Below are 19,250 nucleotides of genomic sequence, written 5' to 3' on the forward strand. Positions count from 1 at the left end.
CCCAGTCCTTGCATTCCAGGTTATACAATGTCTGTGGGACATCTGTGGACATTTGGAATTGTCCTAACAAAAGTCCTGACAAATGTGATTTAAAAAAAAAAAAAATACCCTGCTAGTTTTGCATATCTTTCTCGGAAGAAGCAATGTTCTGAACATCATCTTCAGAAAATAATCTGAGCTTACGTTGCAGTTTGCAGTCTGTTTTGCCTTCAGATCATTAAATTATAGAGCTAAAAAAGACCTTAGAATTAGGATTGTTAGAGATGGGAGAAATCTGATAACCCAAAATACCAAAACTTGGAAACATGGAAAGGCCAGACTGGAAGGGACCTTAGAATTAGGAACATAGAATGTCAGAGCTAGAGATCTTCTGAAAACAGAAAATTTCAAAGTCAAAGATAACCTTTGAACCTAGTATCTAAAATATTATTACTTGAAGGGACCTTAAAACATTAGAAAATAGAGTCAGAGAATATTAGAGCAGAAATAGATGGGACAGACCACTGCCAGATTGAGACACTGAGGCCCCGAGTAATTGGGGAATTGGTTGGCCTCAGGCTATAGAGCTTGATCATAGTTCTTTGCTTCTCAATGGAATCTTTACATCTCTGTGGTTTGTAAAAAATGTCTTCATGAGGATCCCCATGCAGCCAGCTAGCCAGTTAGAACTGCCTTGAACGAGCTACCATGAATGGTTCTGGGCCCTGGTCTGATCATTAGTCCCGTCCAGAGGTCCTGGGGAACAGCAGCAATCATTGGGAGAGTTAGCTACAGGCTTAAAGCTGGAAAGAACCTTAGGAATAGTCTGATACAGCTTTCTTTCTTTATCCATCAGAGAGATGAGACCCTGAGAGGGAAAGCTCAGGATCTGAACCAAGGCCTTCCATCAGATGAGGACACTTTTCTGAATGACACACACTTTTTCCTCAGCCTGGCCTGTTCCAGAGGGACACATGCATCAGGGAGAGCCCTGAAGAAGGAATTAGGAGACTAGACATTCACTGTGTAGCCTTGAGCTTTAGCCTCCTCATCCAAATGGGAATGATCATCCCTTCACTCCCTCCCTCCTTAGCGTTGGTGAGGGCTCTGTTCTTTCCCCCTCCCTCACCATGGTGACCAGGGCCTGTGTCTTCCAAGCAAGGCCAAAGGCAGATCTAGAATTTGGTTGACCCTTTCCTTCACTGCATCCTCATGAAACAGTTTTAAGCTCTAACTGGGCCGTGTGTGTGTCTGGATCCTAAAGCAGAGGACACCCCTAGCATCGCCAAGTGCCAGCCGTCGCTCCTCCCCTGACAGTGCCAAGGAGGTGGGGGCAGAAGGGCTGTATTTTTCATCTTATTGCCCGGCTTCCTACCCTGCCTCTGGTAGCTTCGGCAGCCAGACCAGCAACGGATTACTTCCCCTCTCTGAGATTTCTTGTGTAAAATGGGAAGAGTAATGCCTTGTAAACTGGAGAGACGTTTTAACCAGAAATGAGTATCAGCAGGTCCCCTGATCTTTTGCAAATGCTTTCATATAGGATCCTCTTGTTACAGATATAGAAGCTTGTGATGAAAGTCCAGGTTTCCATTTCAGTTTCCTCTTTGAGCTTGTGGGGTTTTATCATCCCAGTATCCCAGATTTGAGTGATCCTGTAAAAAACTTCTCTCCAGACAGATCCCGTCATTGGCGTAAGCGAGAAGCATTTTTCATATGAGAAAACCCATTGGACATTTTCTTAGATCTATCCAGAATTCAATGTGTACTCTGTTTATTTGTCAACTTTTCAGTCAGTATAGAATGCATGTAACTGGGGGGCTTTAAAGGATCTCAAATCACTTCTGGAAAGAAAACCAGAAGAAAATGTCATTTCAGAGCCCATCTTCCAAAGTTAGAAAGGGAATGTTGACCATTCAGATTGAAAATATATAAAAATATTTAAAAGGATTTTTGGTTATCAGACTTCAGCGAGTTTTTCTTTTCTCTGAATAGCCGAACAATTCAAAATTAATGCGTCTGTACAAATTGAAAATGTGCATTCGATATGAAAACTGGCACGTGCCTTTTATTCAAGGGAAAGTGAGTGACCCTGTTGCAGTTTCCACTTGAGACAGCCTAACATGTATGAACAGAAATTTGTAAAGGGGGCATTGTGTAGAGGGTAAGAACACCTCAGCACCCCAGCTTCTAAAGCCTCAGGAAGGGAAGCAGAGTGTTAGGACAACGCCAAGAGAAAGACGGATGGGGAGCCGTCCGTCTGATCCCCACTCCCTGTTGTCAGATTAGAGAAGGAACCCGAAGTGGGGGAGGCTTGCGGACTGACTGGCTTTGTCTCTTCTTTGCAGAGAAAGCTCCTGGCTATCTACCTCCACCATGATGAAAGTGTTTTAACCAACGTCTTCTGCTCACAAATGCTCTGTGCTGAATCCATTGTCTCTTATCTGAGTCAGAATTTCATAACCTGGGCATGGGATATGACAAAAGAAGCTAACAGAGCAAGGTAATTGATCTATTTCCAAGGTAACCCCTTTTATTCCATTCCTCTTCAAAGTGGTCATCATCTGGCAAGGGGCTTATGGGTTAAGGAAGACAGAATTCTGGAGGCTCCCTCCTCAGCCTCTGTTAGCCCATTGCCTTAGATGATAGCTAAGAGAACAATGCTTCAGGGTTGGGGGATGCTTGGCCACAGGCAAGATTTACAAGCATGCAAACATGTGTACAGATACAGAAACACATGCACATACATATTCTCTGTGTGTCTTTGTCTCTGCCTCTCTCTCTCTGTCTCTGTCTCTCTCTGTGTCTGTGTGTCTCTCTGTCTCTGTCTCTCTCTGTCTGTGTCTCTTTCTCCTTCCCCCTTTCTTTGTTTCTGTGTGTGTCTGGGTCTCCTTGTCGGTGTCTCTGTCTCTTTCTCTCTGAAACACACACACACACACACACACACACACACACACACACACACACACACACACACACACACACACACACACTTTTCTAGCCTGTGTTAAAAGCAGTAAAAATCATTACCATGAGTTTTCTCAAGCCTTGTAAGTCTGTTTCAGTAATGATTTAAGGTTCAACCAACATTTAAGTGTCACACATAGTGCTAATGATGAGTTTACTTTTAATAACTTCAGTGGAGAAGGAAGAGCGCTCCTGTGGGTTAGGAATGGCTTAACTCTACCATACACTAATTGATGTAATCGCCTTATTGCACACATTCTTTTGCACCCAGCCAGCAATGCATCCATATTCTCAATAGGGGGAAAAAAAATCCCCTCCTTCACTGCAGGGAGAAGTTTACTTAGTTTGTTCATCGTAATATCTCCGAGCAAAGAATAATTCTCCGAGTCAAGCCTGTTTGAGTTTCTTAGCAGAGAGAGAGTCCGGAGTGTTTAATTACACATGTGGCTCCAGCACACCCTGTGAGGCTACTTTGGTTGTGTTAACACACTCCTAATCACCAGTTGCCGGCCTGTGAACAAGAGATTAAATGAATTCATTTTGGGTCCTGGCTACTTTGCTCCTCTCATTTAAGCAGTTGGCAGAACAGTTAGAAATCCTCAGACTTGTCTTTTTAGCTTGTGGGACTTCCCGAATTTGTCGGGGGTTAGGCTGAGAGATTCAACAGAAACGATCCTTGCTCTCAATGCTGCTGGGATGTAAGAGCCGTCGTCCCTTCTTCCTGCACGCATTCATTCTTTCACCAGGCAGTCAGGAGCGGGAGCTGGCTCTCTTCACCCTGCTTTGGAAATGCTCCCTGTGCTCCACAGAGCAAGGGCCTTCAGCACCTGTATTTGTTTAAATGAAATCGGGTGATTATTCACACTCAGTTAAAGGTGATGAAAAGCAGTGCCCAAAACAGATAAAAAAAAATGCGGCATCAGAGGCTTTTCATGAGGCCAGTCGGAGCCTGGAGCCTGGAGCCTGGGCTAACCCTTTGGGTACCGCCATTCAGTGGCAGCGAGGAAGCTCCTCCTTTCTTGTTATCCCCCAGCTCGATGGAGAAGGAAACACTATTTCTAAACCATCTGTAGTGGCGAAGTTCAGCTGGCTACCTGCTGTTATTTTGTTCCCGTCCCCATTTAATTCCCTCGCCCCTTTTATTTTACAATGACAAAAAATTGCAGTGTCGATTCTTTTGAAAAACAGTGTTGGAGGGTTTTTTTCTGACTGACAATCAACAGCCATGTAATTGCTTTGTTATGTTTCCCTCAAGAAGTCTGTGAAGTGGTACAACTTTGATACACTAGTAATCGGAGTGTGCAGGTTACACAGATACCTGCGGTGACCAAAGCAACAGAAGCTGCTGATTAGACAGAGCCCGTACAGCTGTGTCCTGTTAACTCCTTATGACACTTTTTAAAACGCCAAATAAAGGCCTGGTGGAGGCTTTATAGCGATTTCTCAATGAGGCCCAGGACCGATTGTGAAGTATGCTGGGGGTGGGGGATAACGGGAACGAGCCAGAGTCAGGACTCCAGAACACTGGGAAAGAAAAACCGGTTTAGGAATAAAGCAGAGGCCGAGGTGAGATGGGGACTAGCCTCCAGCCCTGCCCTTGGGATTTTTAAAGAGATTGCCATGTTTGCGATCTAACTCTTTATCTTTGGGTAAGGAGTTAGGACTCTTTTTAGCCCGAGAATGGCTGATTCTTTCAGAGACGACGCAGAGATCTAAGGAGACCCTGCTCCCCTTGCCCTCTCCCCCACTCCTTCGAGATGCACCATATGCAGCCGACAGTCCAACAAGAGGAGGCGGCTTTTTCTGTGCATGAAAAAGAAAAGCTCCCTCCTGGATGGCAGTCAGCATGGATCTGCCACAGTTGTCTAAGATGCTAAGAGACCAATGAATTTAAATAATTTATGGCAAACAGAGGGCTCCACTTCCTCAGTTTTCTCACCAGCCGGGTCAGAGGTGATTCTCCCAAGTTGAGGTGTCTAATTATGTCTGTCCTGCCTGGGCGGCTTCCTTCATCTCTACACACCAAGCCACCCGAAGCCACTGCAAGCCCTGGAAATGGATGACAGCAGCCTCCTGCTCCTTGGGGCTGCCAGAAGCTTCCCAGGTCCCCAGAGGAGCTCTTGGCTCTGTTCTCTCTTGGTTGGTGAAGACTCAGGTTCTCGTGTCTGCCCCGGATTTGACAACTCCCAGAGGAGGGTCAAGAGAACTGCCAAGTCCTTTATTTTCAGGGGAGGAAACAGGATCGAAGAGGTGGAGGGATTTTCCCCCATCACAAAATGGAAGGGACAGGATATGAACTTGGGTCTTGGGGTGCCAAACTGCTTTTCTTTCCAGGGCAGAAGGCTGGAGAGCCTGCCCTGAGAACGGTTTGAGATAACAGGCTTTGAAAGGAATCAGTCACTGTGTGTGTTGGGACGGCGTGGTCTTTTTTATTGGGTTTCAGGTGAGCTCTACGAAGACACTGTCTCTTTACAAGACAGTCTCAGTCACAGCCAGACCTTCCACTGCCCCCAGTGTTCTCTCTGTGCACCATGGCAAGGAGCTTAGAACCCAAAATATGGAATGCCTCAACCTGCAGAGAACATTAGAACATAGGAAAGAAGAGAACTTCAGAGTGGCTCAGGAGGTGGCAACTCCTTTTACTCCCTCATTTTAAAGAAAGGAAAACTGAGGCTCACACTTGTGGGGACACCCAAATTCCAATAATTTGCTTTTACTCAAAGAATACTCTGGTCCAGGAACATACCAAAACAAAAGCAGTACACTTCCCTTTGACCCTCACACATAGAGAAGTAATGGGAAAGCATGTGACTTTTAGAATATCGAATGAAGAAATTATGTTATTGAAGAACGTGAGTCCAAATTACAAATTTACCATTTTCCCTAAAAAAAACAAATCAGTGACCAGAAAAACTGATTTCTGATTGCTGTCACTTGTAGCCCCTGCCTTCAGGGTGGATGAATCGTGCATTCTACTTCTTGATGTCATGTGTTGTCCCCTGAGAACTCCATGTGCTGAGTTCAGAGCGCCCCATTTTCCCAGTCCTCCCACTGACCTTTATTGGTGCTTGTATAAAGTAGGGGAGAGATGTGGCCATCTGAGTGTCTCGCACATACGGCCCAGAGTTACAGAGGCTGATAGTGTCACACATCTTCCATCATACCCATGGCTGCCTCTGGGCAGAGCTGGGGGCTGAGAGCCTGCCCCCAGCCAGGAGTCACACCCAGGGGAGCCCTTTAAAAGGGTGTCAGGTATGCCCCTTGTAGAAGCTCAGTTTCCTCCTTTGCTAACTCCCTGGCCTCCCATGAGGGCTCTGGGGAAGGTTGTCACGCATGGCCCAGAAAGCCCCATTCCCCTCCTTTTGAGAGCAGCTCATAAGCACTTGCTGGTGACCCCAGCCAGCACAAGGAGGAGAAATGGACTTAATGGGATAGCGTATGATTGTGCCCATTTTACAGGGGAGGAACCTGAGTCCCAGAGGAAGCACAGTCAAGGTTGCCACCCAGTAGTAAGAGGTCAGCCAAGCCCTTGAGCCACAGCCAGTGCTCTTCTCCTTCTTGAATCCTCTTCCTTAAAGCTGCTATTTCACTTGAGATCTTTTCACTCTCGCTTTCTGAGCATTCCCAGGATGTCCCAGATGCATGAGGTGAAGTGTAGGGCTGATTTAAGATTTTGTTGCTGTTAAGTCAGTGGTTGGAAGGGCCAATGAAGGCGCAGAATCGGGAGGAGCAGCGCCGTGGCCAGGGGAGCTTGGGAGACGTCGCTCCTGTGACAGACCGCCAGGCCGTCCTCGGACAGGAGGACCCGAGTGGCCAAGAGCACGTGAGGCAGATGTGTCAGAATAAGGGGATGAGTCCCGTTCCTAGAGAAATAAATCGTTATCTTATCAAAGCTGACCAGATTCTCCCAATAATCTTGGGAGGTCCTAGTGTAAACATCATACCACCTGTCAGACACATTCAGCCTCCCTGCATCTGTAAAATGGGCCTAATCGTGCCTGCCTCAGGGAGCCCTGGTAAGGATCAGATGAAACAATAAGTCAGATGCTTTATGAATGTTAAAGCCACCACAGAGCCCCAGATTGGAGGCAGTAAGGGACAGTGGGACCAGCGGCCAAGCTGGGCCTCCGAGGGCCCTCTCAGCACCAGCTCTGCCCCCCGGTCCTAGCCATTCTGGGGAAATGACTAAAAGTCACAGACTCAGCTACCTTGCGCTCTAAGGAGGCCTGGCAGCAGGAAGGGACCCTCAGGGTTCCAAACACTGGTGGTGTGTCTCACACGTGAATTAAGGGACAGGAGGATTATTATTTCCATTGCACAAGTGGGTAAACAGTGTCATAGTCACAGGGTCAAAGTCCAGGGATCTATCCTTTGATTTTTTTTAATAATGTCACGATAGTGAAACACAGAATTGGCTTAAGAGAGGCCCCAGTAGGCGTCTTCTCTGACCCAGCAGTTTCTCCAGCCATGGACAGCTCTTGTGGTCAGTTTTTCCTGGCCTTGGGCCTGCCCCCTTTGTTGCCAGTTCCTCTCCTCAGTGGCCATGCAGAACAGGACTGGTTTCTCTTCAGCATCCTCACCTTTTTAAAATGAGAAGGAGCGTCATGTTCCCAGTTCTTCCAGCCTGTCCTCATGGATCTGGGGTCAGAGTCTGAGTTTGAACTCTGCAGCTGATGGTTACTCTTCAGAACCAACTGGCAGGGTTATATCCTGCTTTGCAAGAATATATGAACTTCACAACCACCCTGCAAGGTAGCTGGGGGAAACTGAGGCAAGCTAGGCGTGTTTGAGGCTAGATTTGAACTCGGGTCTTCCTGACTCTGTGTTCAGCACTCTGTCCCACTGCCTGCTTATAGTTGGTGTGACTCTCCCTGGACCTTGGTTTCCCCAGCTGTAAAAAGAAAGGATGCCCTCCTCTCCACCTGATGGATTGCTGGGCTGAGCCTGCACTAGGCTCTGTGTATAGGACTGGGGTAGGATTCCCAGCAATTGTGACGCCAGCAACTCTGTGCTAAGCTCTGGGCACGAAGACAGTGCCAGCCCTCCAGAGGCTTCTATTGCCTTGTGTGCCTTGTGCCACGAGAACGGGGACCTCTCCTGGTTGGGTCTCCCGAGTTCTGGCCAGGTTGCCGCGCTCACACGCCAGACTCCATCAATGTTGATTCATTGACTTGCTCAAGATGCCGCAGTCCATCAGGACCTGGCCAAAGGTCTTTAGGCTCCACTTTGCAGTCACTGCCTGAAAAGCTCTTGAGTATATTTTTCTTTGATTTCTGGTTCTACATCTTTGGATTTAGGGCTTCCTGAAGATAATGGGACCTAGAGATAATCTCTCTAATCCGTGGGATACGGAGGCCCACACAGGGGAAGTGGGAAGAGCCGGGATCGAGGCCCTCCGGTGCGAGATCCCACCATCTCCGGGAGCTCCGTCGTTGGGGTGCCACGCATATTATAAATCCCGGCACAATCGGCACAACCGGGGCCTCCTTTCCCAGGCTGCCTAATCTCATAGCTTTTGAACTTCAAGCGTTGGGTGCAGGATTTCAGGGAAGGGCCAGCTTCCTCTATGAGCTGACAGGTGCCTGATCACCGGCACCTCTAAGGGGTCCTTTTCCACATTACTGAATCTTTGGCCAGAGTTAATTGACTTAAGCCCTTATTGTCAGCAGGCTCCCTTCACCTGCATCCTCCCTCTCTGTAATTAGCCATATTCAGAGGGACTGACCTTTGGACTAACCCCCTCAGTGGTGCTGGCCCTCCCCCTGACCCAGCAGATGTACCTCAGGGTTGGGGTCTGTGCTCCATGAGGCTTCCTGAGTATTACTCTGCAGCTGTGAGCCGTCCCTTCCCTCCATCCCCACCCCCAGTCCTCCTGCTCCAGCGCTCAGAGAACAATAACAGTATTAAAACTCACATTTCTACACCACTTCAGGATGCACAAAGTGTTTGCTCACAGCAGAACCAGCACCTTAGTCAAATAGTGTGAGTGTTGTGGTCCCTCTTTTATTGTGGAGAAAAACACATGTACCTGATCTCAGAGGACTTGTATTTGAATCCCTACTTTTTATTCCCAGTGGGATCTTGTGTCAGAAACTTAATCTCTCAAGCTTTTTTTTTTTTTTTCCTCGTCCATAAAATGGGAACTTTGAGCTAGATAAAACCTGGCAGGCATCGAGTTCCCCTCTAGATGAGACCCCCAAGTATTGGTACAGAGAGAAGGCGTGAGAGATGCCCGGGATCCCACAACCAGCAAATGAAGCCAGATCTCTTCCATTGAAACTCATTCTTTTCTATTAATTACATTGCAGCCTGCTTGTCAGCCCACTAGACAGACCGTCCTTTGCATATAAAGAGTACTGAGTTTTGGGGATCCTTCCCATTAGCTGTGGAAAGAATTTGCTCTTAATTTATCTTCCTTTATTACCCCTTTCTTTCTCTTTCTCTGTGTTTCTCATCTCTCTCTCTCTCTGTTTCTCTCAACTCTCTCTCATCTCTCTTTCTCTCATCTCTGTCTGTCTATCTTTCCCCCTTCCACCTCTCTCTGTCTTTCTTCCTGCCACATTTTCCTTCCTGTACTTTTCAAGGAAAATTCTCACCTGGCAGCCTGACCATCCCGGGTTGAACCAGATTAATGCTCTGAAAAATCCAAGTTCTAAACCACAGGCGAGTTTGTCATTTTCTCCCCTGGTTTGTCTTGTGGAGGAGGAGGAGAGAAGGTGAGGAGGAACCCCTCCTGTTCCATGATTACATCCTACCTACTCATTTTCTCCTGCTCTCCTCTGCTTTTGATTTCAGTGGCGGCCTTAACAGAATGTCAAGATCAATTTGCAGCCCGGTTTAACTCAAGGCTTGTTTCTGCCAGCAGCAATTGTCCCTACAAACAATGCCGGGTGTTCTTGTAACTTCAGAAGCCTTTAGAAGGACCATGGCAAGGGCGGCATCTAATGACTTTATTAGTGTAGGGTTTCCAAATGGGCTCTGTAATTGTTCACAGCTCTTTGTCAGCTCGTCATAATTACTGCACAGCATTGTTCCGGGGGGCACTTCTGAATAGCTTCCTAATAGCTCTGAGAAGAGGAAAAGGGGCAAAGGAGGAAAGGTGATTGTCTCTTTGGATTTCAGAAAAGCACGTCTGTATATCAAAGATGGCTAACTTGTTGATGATACTCCAATCACCTGCTTTAAAATAGAAAATTAACCTTCTAAAAATACCTGCTTGAAAACAATTTCTCATAGCCCCTTTAAAAGAGCTTCCCCAAGAGCTACATCTGGTGATTTGGGTTAAAACCATAACTGCTTGGTGGAAAAGGTCACTGTGTTTCAGTGGGAACACTGGAGCAGAAAGAGTGGTTTTTCCTCTGTTAATCTGATTACTGCTATTCAGGAAGAACATGTTTGAATCAGATACAGTTGTCAAGAGCGGCCTTTGATGAGAATAGGCAGAACACTTAGCACGGTTGCTGACACATCTCTTAAGGGACAATCCTGTCAGCTCGGGACCTGGTTGTTGCCTCCCATCTCCCTGCCAGGCCAGGATTCCAACCTGTTAAGCCCTCGTGTTTCTTTTTTGGGCGTCAGTTTGGCTTGACTCTGCCCCAAATGCTGGAGCATTTGTCTTTTCACTCCCTTGTCTTTTCACTGCTCATCTCTTCTCAAATCCCAGCCCTGAATTTCCACCATTATTGCCTTCTGTCCTCCTGCTCACACTGCTGGACATTGCCCAAGTCTATCTATTATCTGTTACAGGCTGCCATGTGCCAGGCCCATCACTTGTCCCTAATGGACGTCCCGGTTCTTCTCGGCTTAAGCCACCTTCATCACTTCCTTTTCCCTCAGCAAGGACCTTGATTTCATTGAAAAAAAGACTTCCTCTTCCCCAGTCCCATGTTAACCACCATCTTCCTTTCTTTTGCCAGTCTCAGAGGATGAGATGGCTCTCTCCTTTCTGGTGCCAGCCAGCTCCCTACTGCTGCCATCTCCTCAGACTGCCCTCCTGAGCCTCTTCTCCCACTCCTAGCCAAACTCCTCTGCACTTGTTGCCACAACTTTCTCACCACCTGTTCAGTTCTCTCCTCCTTGCAATCAGATGTCTGTCCCGCTACTAACCACAATCTCTCCTCTCCAGGCTCACCTGTGATCTCTTTGTTGCTAAATCATCTAAATTACTTTTTCTCAGACCTCATCCTCTTGACCTTTGCACTTTGGATATAGTATAGTTGACGATCTTGTCATTCATTCAGTCAGAAATCATTAAGCTCCTGTTGTATGTCAGTACAAACAATTTTTTACATTTTAATAGCAGAGACAAGGACATATGTAAACATGCAGCATAAATAAAAAGTAGACACTAAAAAGCAGCTTGGAGGAGGATACTATAACTTGGAGGGGAAGTGGGGGATCAGAAAAAAACTTTAAAGTAGACACAGCTTGTGGGCCAAATGCAACTCACAATGCCCAAACCATATTAAAATGTTATTGGAAAATACTTAATGAAATAAATAAAATGCAGTAAGATATCATTTTAAATGAATATCGCATTTTAAAATGAAGTCCGAATGCAGCCTCTAGAGCTCTTATGCCTAATTTAGGGGCCTCTATTTCTATTTGAGTTTAGTACCACTCATGTAGAAAGTGGTCCCTGAGTTGTATCTTAAAGGATGGAGAGGTACTTTTCGAGGTAGAATTTAAGGGAGAGAAGGAATGCATTCCAGACCAAGAGTGAGGGGATGCTGTGGCTGCTTCCTCCGTAACGTCTGTTGAGAATCTGCCTGTACGAAGACCCTGCTACTTCTTGATCTGCTTTTCTGGGGTCATAAAATCACTTTTGTGTGGGTCTATCCAAGGGATTTGTCTTGGTCCCTCTCTTTTCTTTTCATATTCCCCCATGGGGAGCTCAGCATTTCCCACAGATTCAACTCTTAGCGCTACTCCTCTTTTACTCTATAAAATCTACATATCCAGCTCTTTCTCTATGTCTCTCTTGGTATCTGCTAGACATGTCTACCAGGATGTCCCACGGCCACCACAGTTTCAGCATGTCCTAAACAGAGCTTCTCTTTTCCTGTAAACCCACCTCTTCTCCTTCCTTCCCTTGAGATCCTCCTCATTACCTGGTCTCATTTACTTAGCTATCATCCTCCTTCCTCTTCTTCCTTATTCCCCATTTCCAACCAATTGCCAAGCTCAAAATCTTTGCATTTGTCCCCATTTTCTGTATTTACCCCACAACCACCATAGCTACGTCCTCATAACTCCTTACTTGAATTATCACCAGAGTTTCCTGGCTGGTCTCCCCTTTCTCATTTCTGCCTTTCTGATTCATTCAACACAAAGCTCCACCTTAATATTTCTCAAATCCCTGTCTGATCATTACATTTCCTGTTCAGGAAGCTACAGTGACTTCTCATTGTTTTTAGAATTAAATACAAACTTCTGCCTTTGGCATTTGAAACCCTTTACAATTCTTGCCTTCTCACACATGACACCTTTGCAAAGATTATCCTTTATACCTGTCTGTAGTGCTTTTTCCTCTGACCACTGTCTCTTAGACCCTTTAATTAAGACACTTCCTTCAAGAGACCCCAGCTGCCTCCTGCCACCCCCACAAAATAATCACTGGGTATTTGTTTATATATCCCATATCTATTTACCTGGGAGCACATTTATCCCTCCTGTAGAATATAAGCTCTTTGAGGTCAGGTACCATTTCCCTTTTGTGTTTGTATCTCCAAGTCTTAGCATAATATCTGGTACATAGAAATACTTAATTTTTTTAGGCTGTCAAGAATACATGACTTTCCTAGCAAGTAAGTACCTAAAGCCAGATTGGAACTCAGGCCCTCTTGACCCTGGGGCCGGTGCTTTATCCACTGTACTACCTAGCTGCCTTAGTAAATGCTTTTTTTGACTAATGGTTTAATTCCACTTCACTAAATCATCTAAAAACAGAATGGCATTCTCTCAGACTTAGACCTGAAAAGGACCTTGTAAGCACACTGCTATTTAGTACAATTAATCTCCTCTCCATTTCCACCTCCAGGCCTTTCCGTAATGGAAAATGCTTCTGCATTATTAGTGTTCTGTTAAGTCCTGCTCTGTGATCTAAGCCTACAATTCTGAGATTTTCTAGTTGTATCCCAGACAAAGCTGCCCTTCCCCCTTTGACCTCTCCAAGCTACTTGACCACTCCCAGAGCTTAAAGAGATTGGAGTTACTGGGAACTCTGCCTTGATACCCTCTGGATCCTGGCACCATCCTCTCGCCTACTGATGCAGTGACAGGTGCCTAGAACCTTGCTTTTTGTCCCTCTGAACCTTTAGGCCTGTTTAGTTCTTCTGCTACCCTAAAATTGAACTTTGTTTTGTGAATTATCTCCCCAAATTAGAACATGAGCTCCTTGAGAGCTAGAATTCTCGTGCTTCTTCTCTTGGTATTCCTAGCCATCAGCATAGTACCTAAGACATATTTCTTATTTGTACATAATTTGTACAAAATTTAAGAGAGCATGTAATAGTTTATCTATCAGATTTATGGATAGAGAAAACTTTAGGGTCAAACAAAATAGAAAAAGCATTACAAAATGTAAAATAGAGAATTTAGATTATATAAAATTTTAAAGGTTTGCACAAACAAAACCATTACAACCAAACTTAAAAGGAAAACAGAAAACTAGAGGAAAAAATTGCAACAAGTATCTCTGATAAAGGCCTTATTTCTCAAATATATAGAGAACTGAGTCAAATTTAAGAAAATACAAGTCATTTCCCAATTGACAAATTTTGGTCAAATAATATGAATAGGCAGTTTTGAGAAAAATCAAAGCCATCTATAAGTCATATGAAAAAGTGTTCTAAATCACTGTTGATCAGAAAAATGAAAATTAAAACAACTCTGAGGTACACTTCATACCTAAGAGCGTGACTAATGTGACCCCAAAAAGATAAAAAAAAGAAAAGAAAAATGTTGCCTTCTCACACATGTCAGAGGGAATGTGGGAAAACTGGGACACTAATTCATTGTTGGTGGAATTGCAACCAATTTGAAGAACAATTTGCATATATATTCAAAGAGCTATAAAACTGTACATACGCTTTGATCCAGCAATACCACTTCTTGGTTTATATTCTAAAGATATTAAAAAAAAGAAAAAGGACCTATTCAGAAATATTTGTAGCAGCTCTTTTTGTCCTGCATCAAAGGGATGTCCTTTACTTGAGCAATGGCTAAATAAGCTGTGGCTTATGATTGTGATGAAATATTATTTTGCTGTAAGAAATAAGCAGGATGATTTCAGAAAAACCTGGAAAGACTTATATGAACTAATACATAGTGAAGTGAACAGAATCAGGAGAAATACATGATACATGATAACAGCAATGACAATGTTATTTGATGAAGAATTATGAATAACTTCTCTATAAGAATTATTAATAACTTCTCTGTTCTCAGTAATAGTGATCTAAGATAACCCCAAAGGACTAATGATGCATGCTCTCAGTCTCCAGAGAAAAAACTGAATTGGATTGGATACAGACTGAAGCATGCTACTTTTTACTTTCCTTTTTTTTTTTTTTTTTTTTTTCTTTTATTTGAGGAGTCTTATACAAAATGGCGGACTAACATAGAAATGTTTTACTAACTGTTCACGTATAATCTATATCTGATTGCTTACCATCTCAGAGAAGACATAGAGAAGGGAGAGAGAGATATAATTTGGAACTCAAAAATAAAAATGCTAAAAATCAAAAACAAAAAAAAAGAAATGAGTGAGGAACGTTATAGGAAAAAAAATAAAAAATGTTATTTTAGGAAGCATTAAAGGGAGAGAGAGATGTAATTTGGAACTCAAAAATAAAGATTCTAAAAATCAAAAACAAAACAAAACAAAAAAAGAGTGAGGAACCTTATAGGAAAAAAATAAAAATGTTATTAAAGGAAACATTTAGCTTGCATTTCTGAAGTTCTTTATAGCTAAATAACAACTGCTAATTACTGCTCCTATTTTTATGGAGTAGGAAACCAGAACAGAGGATTTAAGTTCTGTGCCCAGCATTACCTGGTGGAGAAGTAGCTAACATACAAGTGCCCTAGGTAGGAGGAATTAGAGCTTTATTTTAAGACTTTTGACCTCCTGTCACAGGTACTGTCTTACATTATGCTTCTTCCCTTCCTGGAAGGAAGTCACCCTGGCAGGTGACTCATCTCACCGAATCTCTCTCATCTTCCAATCTAGAGAAATAAGTGTTTGCATTACCTACCTACCTCCAGAGTTCAGAGAAAAAGTGCTTCCATGATTCCACTGGTACAGACAGCGTATCCTCCTCCCTCCTCATCCGGTGTGATTTTCATTCCTGTCTTTCCTTAAAAGGAGGATCTGCTCATCCATCTATCCTGAAGTTCCTGGAAGAGCTCATATTTTATACCAAAACAGTAATCAAGTAGCCTTTCATATTTTCCCCTCCCTCAACTTCCATGCCCCCATTTCCACCTTTTTTCCAATTAAATATGCCCTCAATTATGCTGTGTGCACAGATTAAAATTAACATAGTTACCATAAAATGGATGGATTGATTTACCTTCTCCACTTGAGACATTCAAGGCTTGAGTCAAATATAATCAAAATATCAATTCTGCCTTTATTCCTTTGTGCTTTAAATTGAAAATAGTACAATGTGATTCGGTTTTCCTTTTCTGTGTAATGACGATCACCATTAACGACATTTCTGGAGATGATGACTTTCTCTGTCACAGCACGTCAGAAACTGGACTCACAGCAAAACATCATCCTTTTTCCTTGAGGGAAAGTAAGCACTCAAAATTTGTGATAAGGATTGTAAAAGAAGATTGTCTTGACATTCCCCTTGTCACCTCTTGTATTTCTGCCCACCTTGAAAAATAAGCTCTGGATCCACCTTTATCAGGAAACCTTTCTCTGTTGATAACTGCCTCCAGTTCTCCACTTTCCCCCAAGCAGAACTTTGAGTAGTACTTAGCTTGGGCTCATTCTTCTTGCTTAGCATGGCCCACCCCACCTCATACTTATCTCTGTCTCCTTCCAGAATGGTTATTCTTAGCACAGCAGATGCTTAGTATTTGTCTATTGAATGAACATAATAAAATAAATTGCAGAACTAAATTAATTTGGAAAAATGTAACATTTCAAATTGATTTGTAATTGATTTCTGAAAGTACCAAGCCAATCTAGCTTTTTGTCATCATTGTCATCATCATTGGGATCCAGGATATCCTGTCCCTTGTGCAGCGGGTGCTGGAATGGCCAGAGACTATGTGAGATAGACTCTGTCCCCCCAGGTGTGAGTAGTTCTCATTTTCTAGGTCTTAGGAAGTAGCCTGACAGCAGACTTTGATTTTTTTTCATTTTACAATTCACAAAATGTTCAGATCAGGATCAAAGCAGGCTTCAAATATTTTAATTGGAGGAAGAGCCAGAGAAAAAGTAGATCACAGCCAGTAGGCTAGCTCTTGCTAGCCATATATCTCTCCTTGACATGGTCAAAGGAAATATGGTCTAGAAACTTATATCCCTTTCCATGGAGTCTCTGAAATATCTGGATACCAGCAGTGGACTTATAGGGCCTTGAGTTAAGAGGTTGTTTTGAGACTTGACTTTGACTTGCTTCCTCCAGTGCCATTCCACAATTGAAAGAACTGGGAACATTTACTTATCCTAGAAAATCAGGACTAAGTGTGGACATGAGAACCATCTTCTGGTACCTAAAGGGTTATCACATGCAGACAGGGTTAGCCTTGTTCCTCTTGGCCCTAGAAGGCACAGGTAGAGAGATTCCCGTGACTTGGTGCAAGAACAATTAATTAAGAAATGCATCAGACCAGTCAAAAGTGGAAGATGCTGAATTCCCTATCACTAAAAGTTCTCTTGCTAAAGGTAGATGAAAATTTGATGGGTACATGGTAAAAGGTACAAAATACAGCCTGAGGTCCCTAAAAGCTCTGATTCTGTGAACAGGTCAATTAAATAAGCATTTATTATTTGCCTGCTGCATGTAGAGCATTGGGGAGATTCAAAGTTTAGATAATACATGGACCTTGCCTTCAAAGTAGAGGGACATGACTCGTAGACAAATACTACATACTCAAAAGCATCAGGGAAGAGTGAAAAGGTGCTTTGTGAGGGCCAGCAAGTCTGTGCTAATCACTGGGGTCCAAACCACAGCACATGCTTACTAGCTGCATGACACTGGCAAAATCCCAGGCTTTCTGAGCCTCGGTTTCTCCATCTTTCAAGTGGGAATGATGGTCTTTATACTGGAAAAAAGCACATTCTAAAATTTCAGTCACTACAAATGAAAAATAATTGTTGTTACTGAAGATACCCACCACTATGAAGAAGAGCTTCCATTGTGAAAGTTGACAAGAGCAACATCCCCTGCTCAGAGCATTGCTTGCTAATGGCCACAGTGATTGTCCTCTTACCAAAGACTGACTTCTGTCATTACAGACCTGGAGGGAAATTCAACCAAAACTTCCCGAATGAGGCACAGATTCCCAGCAAGAACTATATTGGATTTAAGAATTAAAGGGGCCAATTCTGTTGTGAATTTGGGTCTCCAACAGATCTGAGCACATGGCATTTTAATGCCGTTTGTCTTTCTAAATAGATTTACCATCTAGCTCATGTGATGACAGGACTTTGCTCATCAGCCAGAACATACATTTCAGAGCAGTTGTTACCTAAAATATTATCATAAGGCATAAGAAAACACACGATTTAAGTTGCCTTTCATGAACATAATTAAGAATTAATAAGCCGGTACCAGTGGCCAGCCCTCAGAATTTCCACTGTTTTGCCTTTTGTGACCCGTGTTATTAAAAGTCCATTATTTTTACAGACTTTATTAAATTGGATCTTATTAAAGCATTCTGTATTTGCATTTGGTCTTTCATAATTCATTATTATTATGACATTTACTTTTTACCATCAGATCTGAAAACATATCATAAGCTACCCTTTTCTCTTGAAAGAAATGCTAATTTCAAACAGTCCTCTAATGGAGGAGAGAAGCTTTATCAGTTTTTTCATTTATTCCCGATCGTGGTAAGAATACTAATGCTAGACTTCACTATGCTAATATCTCAGAGCTTTTTTGGTCAAAAGCTTAGAATTATTGTTTTTATCCTAGAACTAAGTATGAAGTGAGAAGGCCACTGCTTCCAGAGAAAACACCCTTCAGACACTGAGTGCTTGAAATTGAAGGAGGAGGACATGTTAGCATGAGATTTCTGGGCCAAAGCCTGGCTTTTAGAACAATAATGGATATCTGAAACCTCCTTTAGTTTTTTTCCACAAATTAGCCCAAAAAAGGAAAAGTAAAAATACTCTGTTCTAAGGCAAATACAGCGGCTTCCGAGCTGATCACTGGGGAAGGGTCCCAGGTGAGCCATCTCTCTGCCTCTTTTTCACTGCAGCCAGGTCTGGCCGGGCTCTGGCTATTAGCCCTCTGTCTCTGTCAGGCCACCAAGGACCTCAGGGCTAAGGCCTGTCATCTCCGGCTCACCTTCCTGTTTCCTGTCTCCTGCCAGGTTTCTGACGATGTGCACAAGGCACTTTGGCAGCGTGGTGGCCCAGACCATTCGAACTCAAAAGACAGACCAGTTTCCACTTTTCCTCATCATCATGGGAAAGCGCTCATCAAATGAAGTGTTAAACGTAATCCAAGGTAAGACTACACACTCTCCCTCGGGGTAGGGCCGTAGGTGCTAGAACCTGGGTCCTTGCCTTCTGTTTGTCTCCATGCCACATGGTAACATCAAGTTCTTCTAACAGAAGGAGACATTGTGGGATAGTGGAGAAAGTACAGGGTTTAAAATAAGAGGCTCTGGGTTTAATTCTTAGCTCTGCAGCCACCTGGTGTCCCTGGATGAGTCATCAGCCTCAGTTTCCTTCTCTGTAAAAGGAGAAACTCAAGCCAGATATCAGAAAGGTCCTTTTCAGCTCCAAGCCCCTAGAGTTTTATATAAGGAGTCTTCAGAAAGGCCAGCAATAGTCTCTGGTGCAAACACGTCTAATATAATTGTTAAATGTCAAGGGCAGGACATCTCTCTTGTGATTGGTCACAATCACCGAGGTCTTACTTCAGGACTCAACTCAAGTACCACTTTCTATCTGAAGTCTCTCTTGGTGCCCCAAGATGCCAGGTTTCTTTCTCCCTAAACTAACTAGTGCTATTAGAGAGAAGATAAAACCTTATAGGGCTTAAGATATATATGATGAACTGCAAAAGAGACTTGAGCTGAGCAGCCAGATAGGTAAGACAAAGACCCAGATG

The 19,250-nt window shown here is 43.7% G+C and overlaps 1 protein-coding gene across 1 annotated transcript in view; it reads left to right on the forward strand.

Annotated features, from left to right (window-relative positions):
* Positions 1-19,250, forward strand: part of FAF1 (Fas associated factor 1) — a 379,742-nt gene that overhangs the window by 295,479 nt on the left and 65,013 nt on the right. The window contains exons 13-14 of the mRNA XM_074265977.1: positions 2,325-2,479; positions 18,505-18,641. Coding sequence (XP_074122078.1) covers positions 2,325-2,479; positions 18,505-18,641 — 292 coding nt within the window. The remainder of the gene's footprint in view (positions 1-2,324; positions 2,480-18,504; positions 18,642-19,250) is intronic.

The sequence above is a fragment of the Sminthopsis crassicaudata genome, chromosome 4 (assembly GCF_048593235.1).
Source record: "Sminthopsis crassicaudata isolate SCR6 chromosome 4, ASM4859323v1, whole genome shotgun sequence".
NCBI classification, from domain to species: domain Eukaryota; kingdom Metazoa; phylum Chordata; class Mammalia; order Dasyuromorphia; family Dasyuridae; genus Sminthopsis; species Sminthopsis crassicaudata.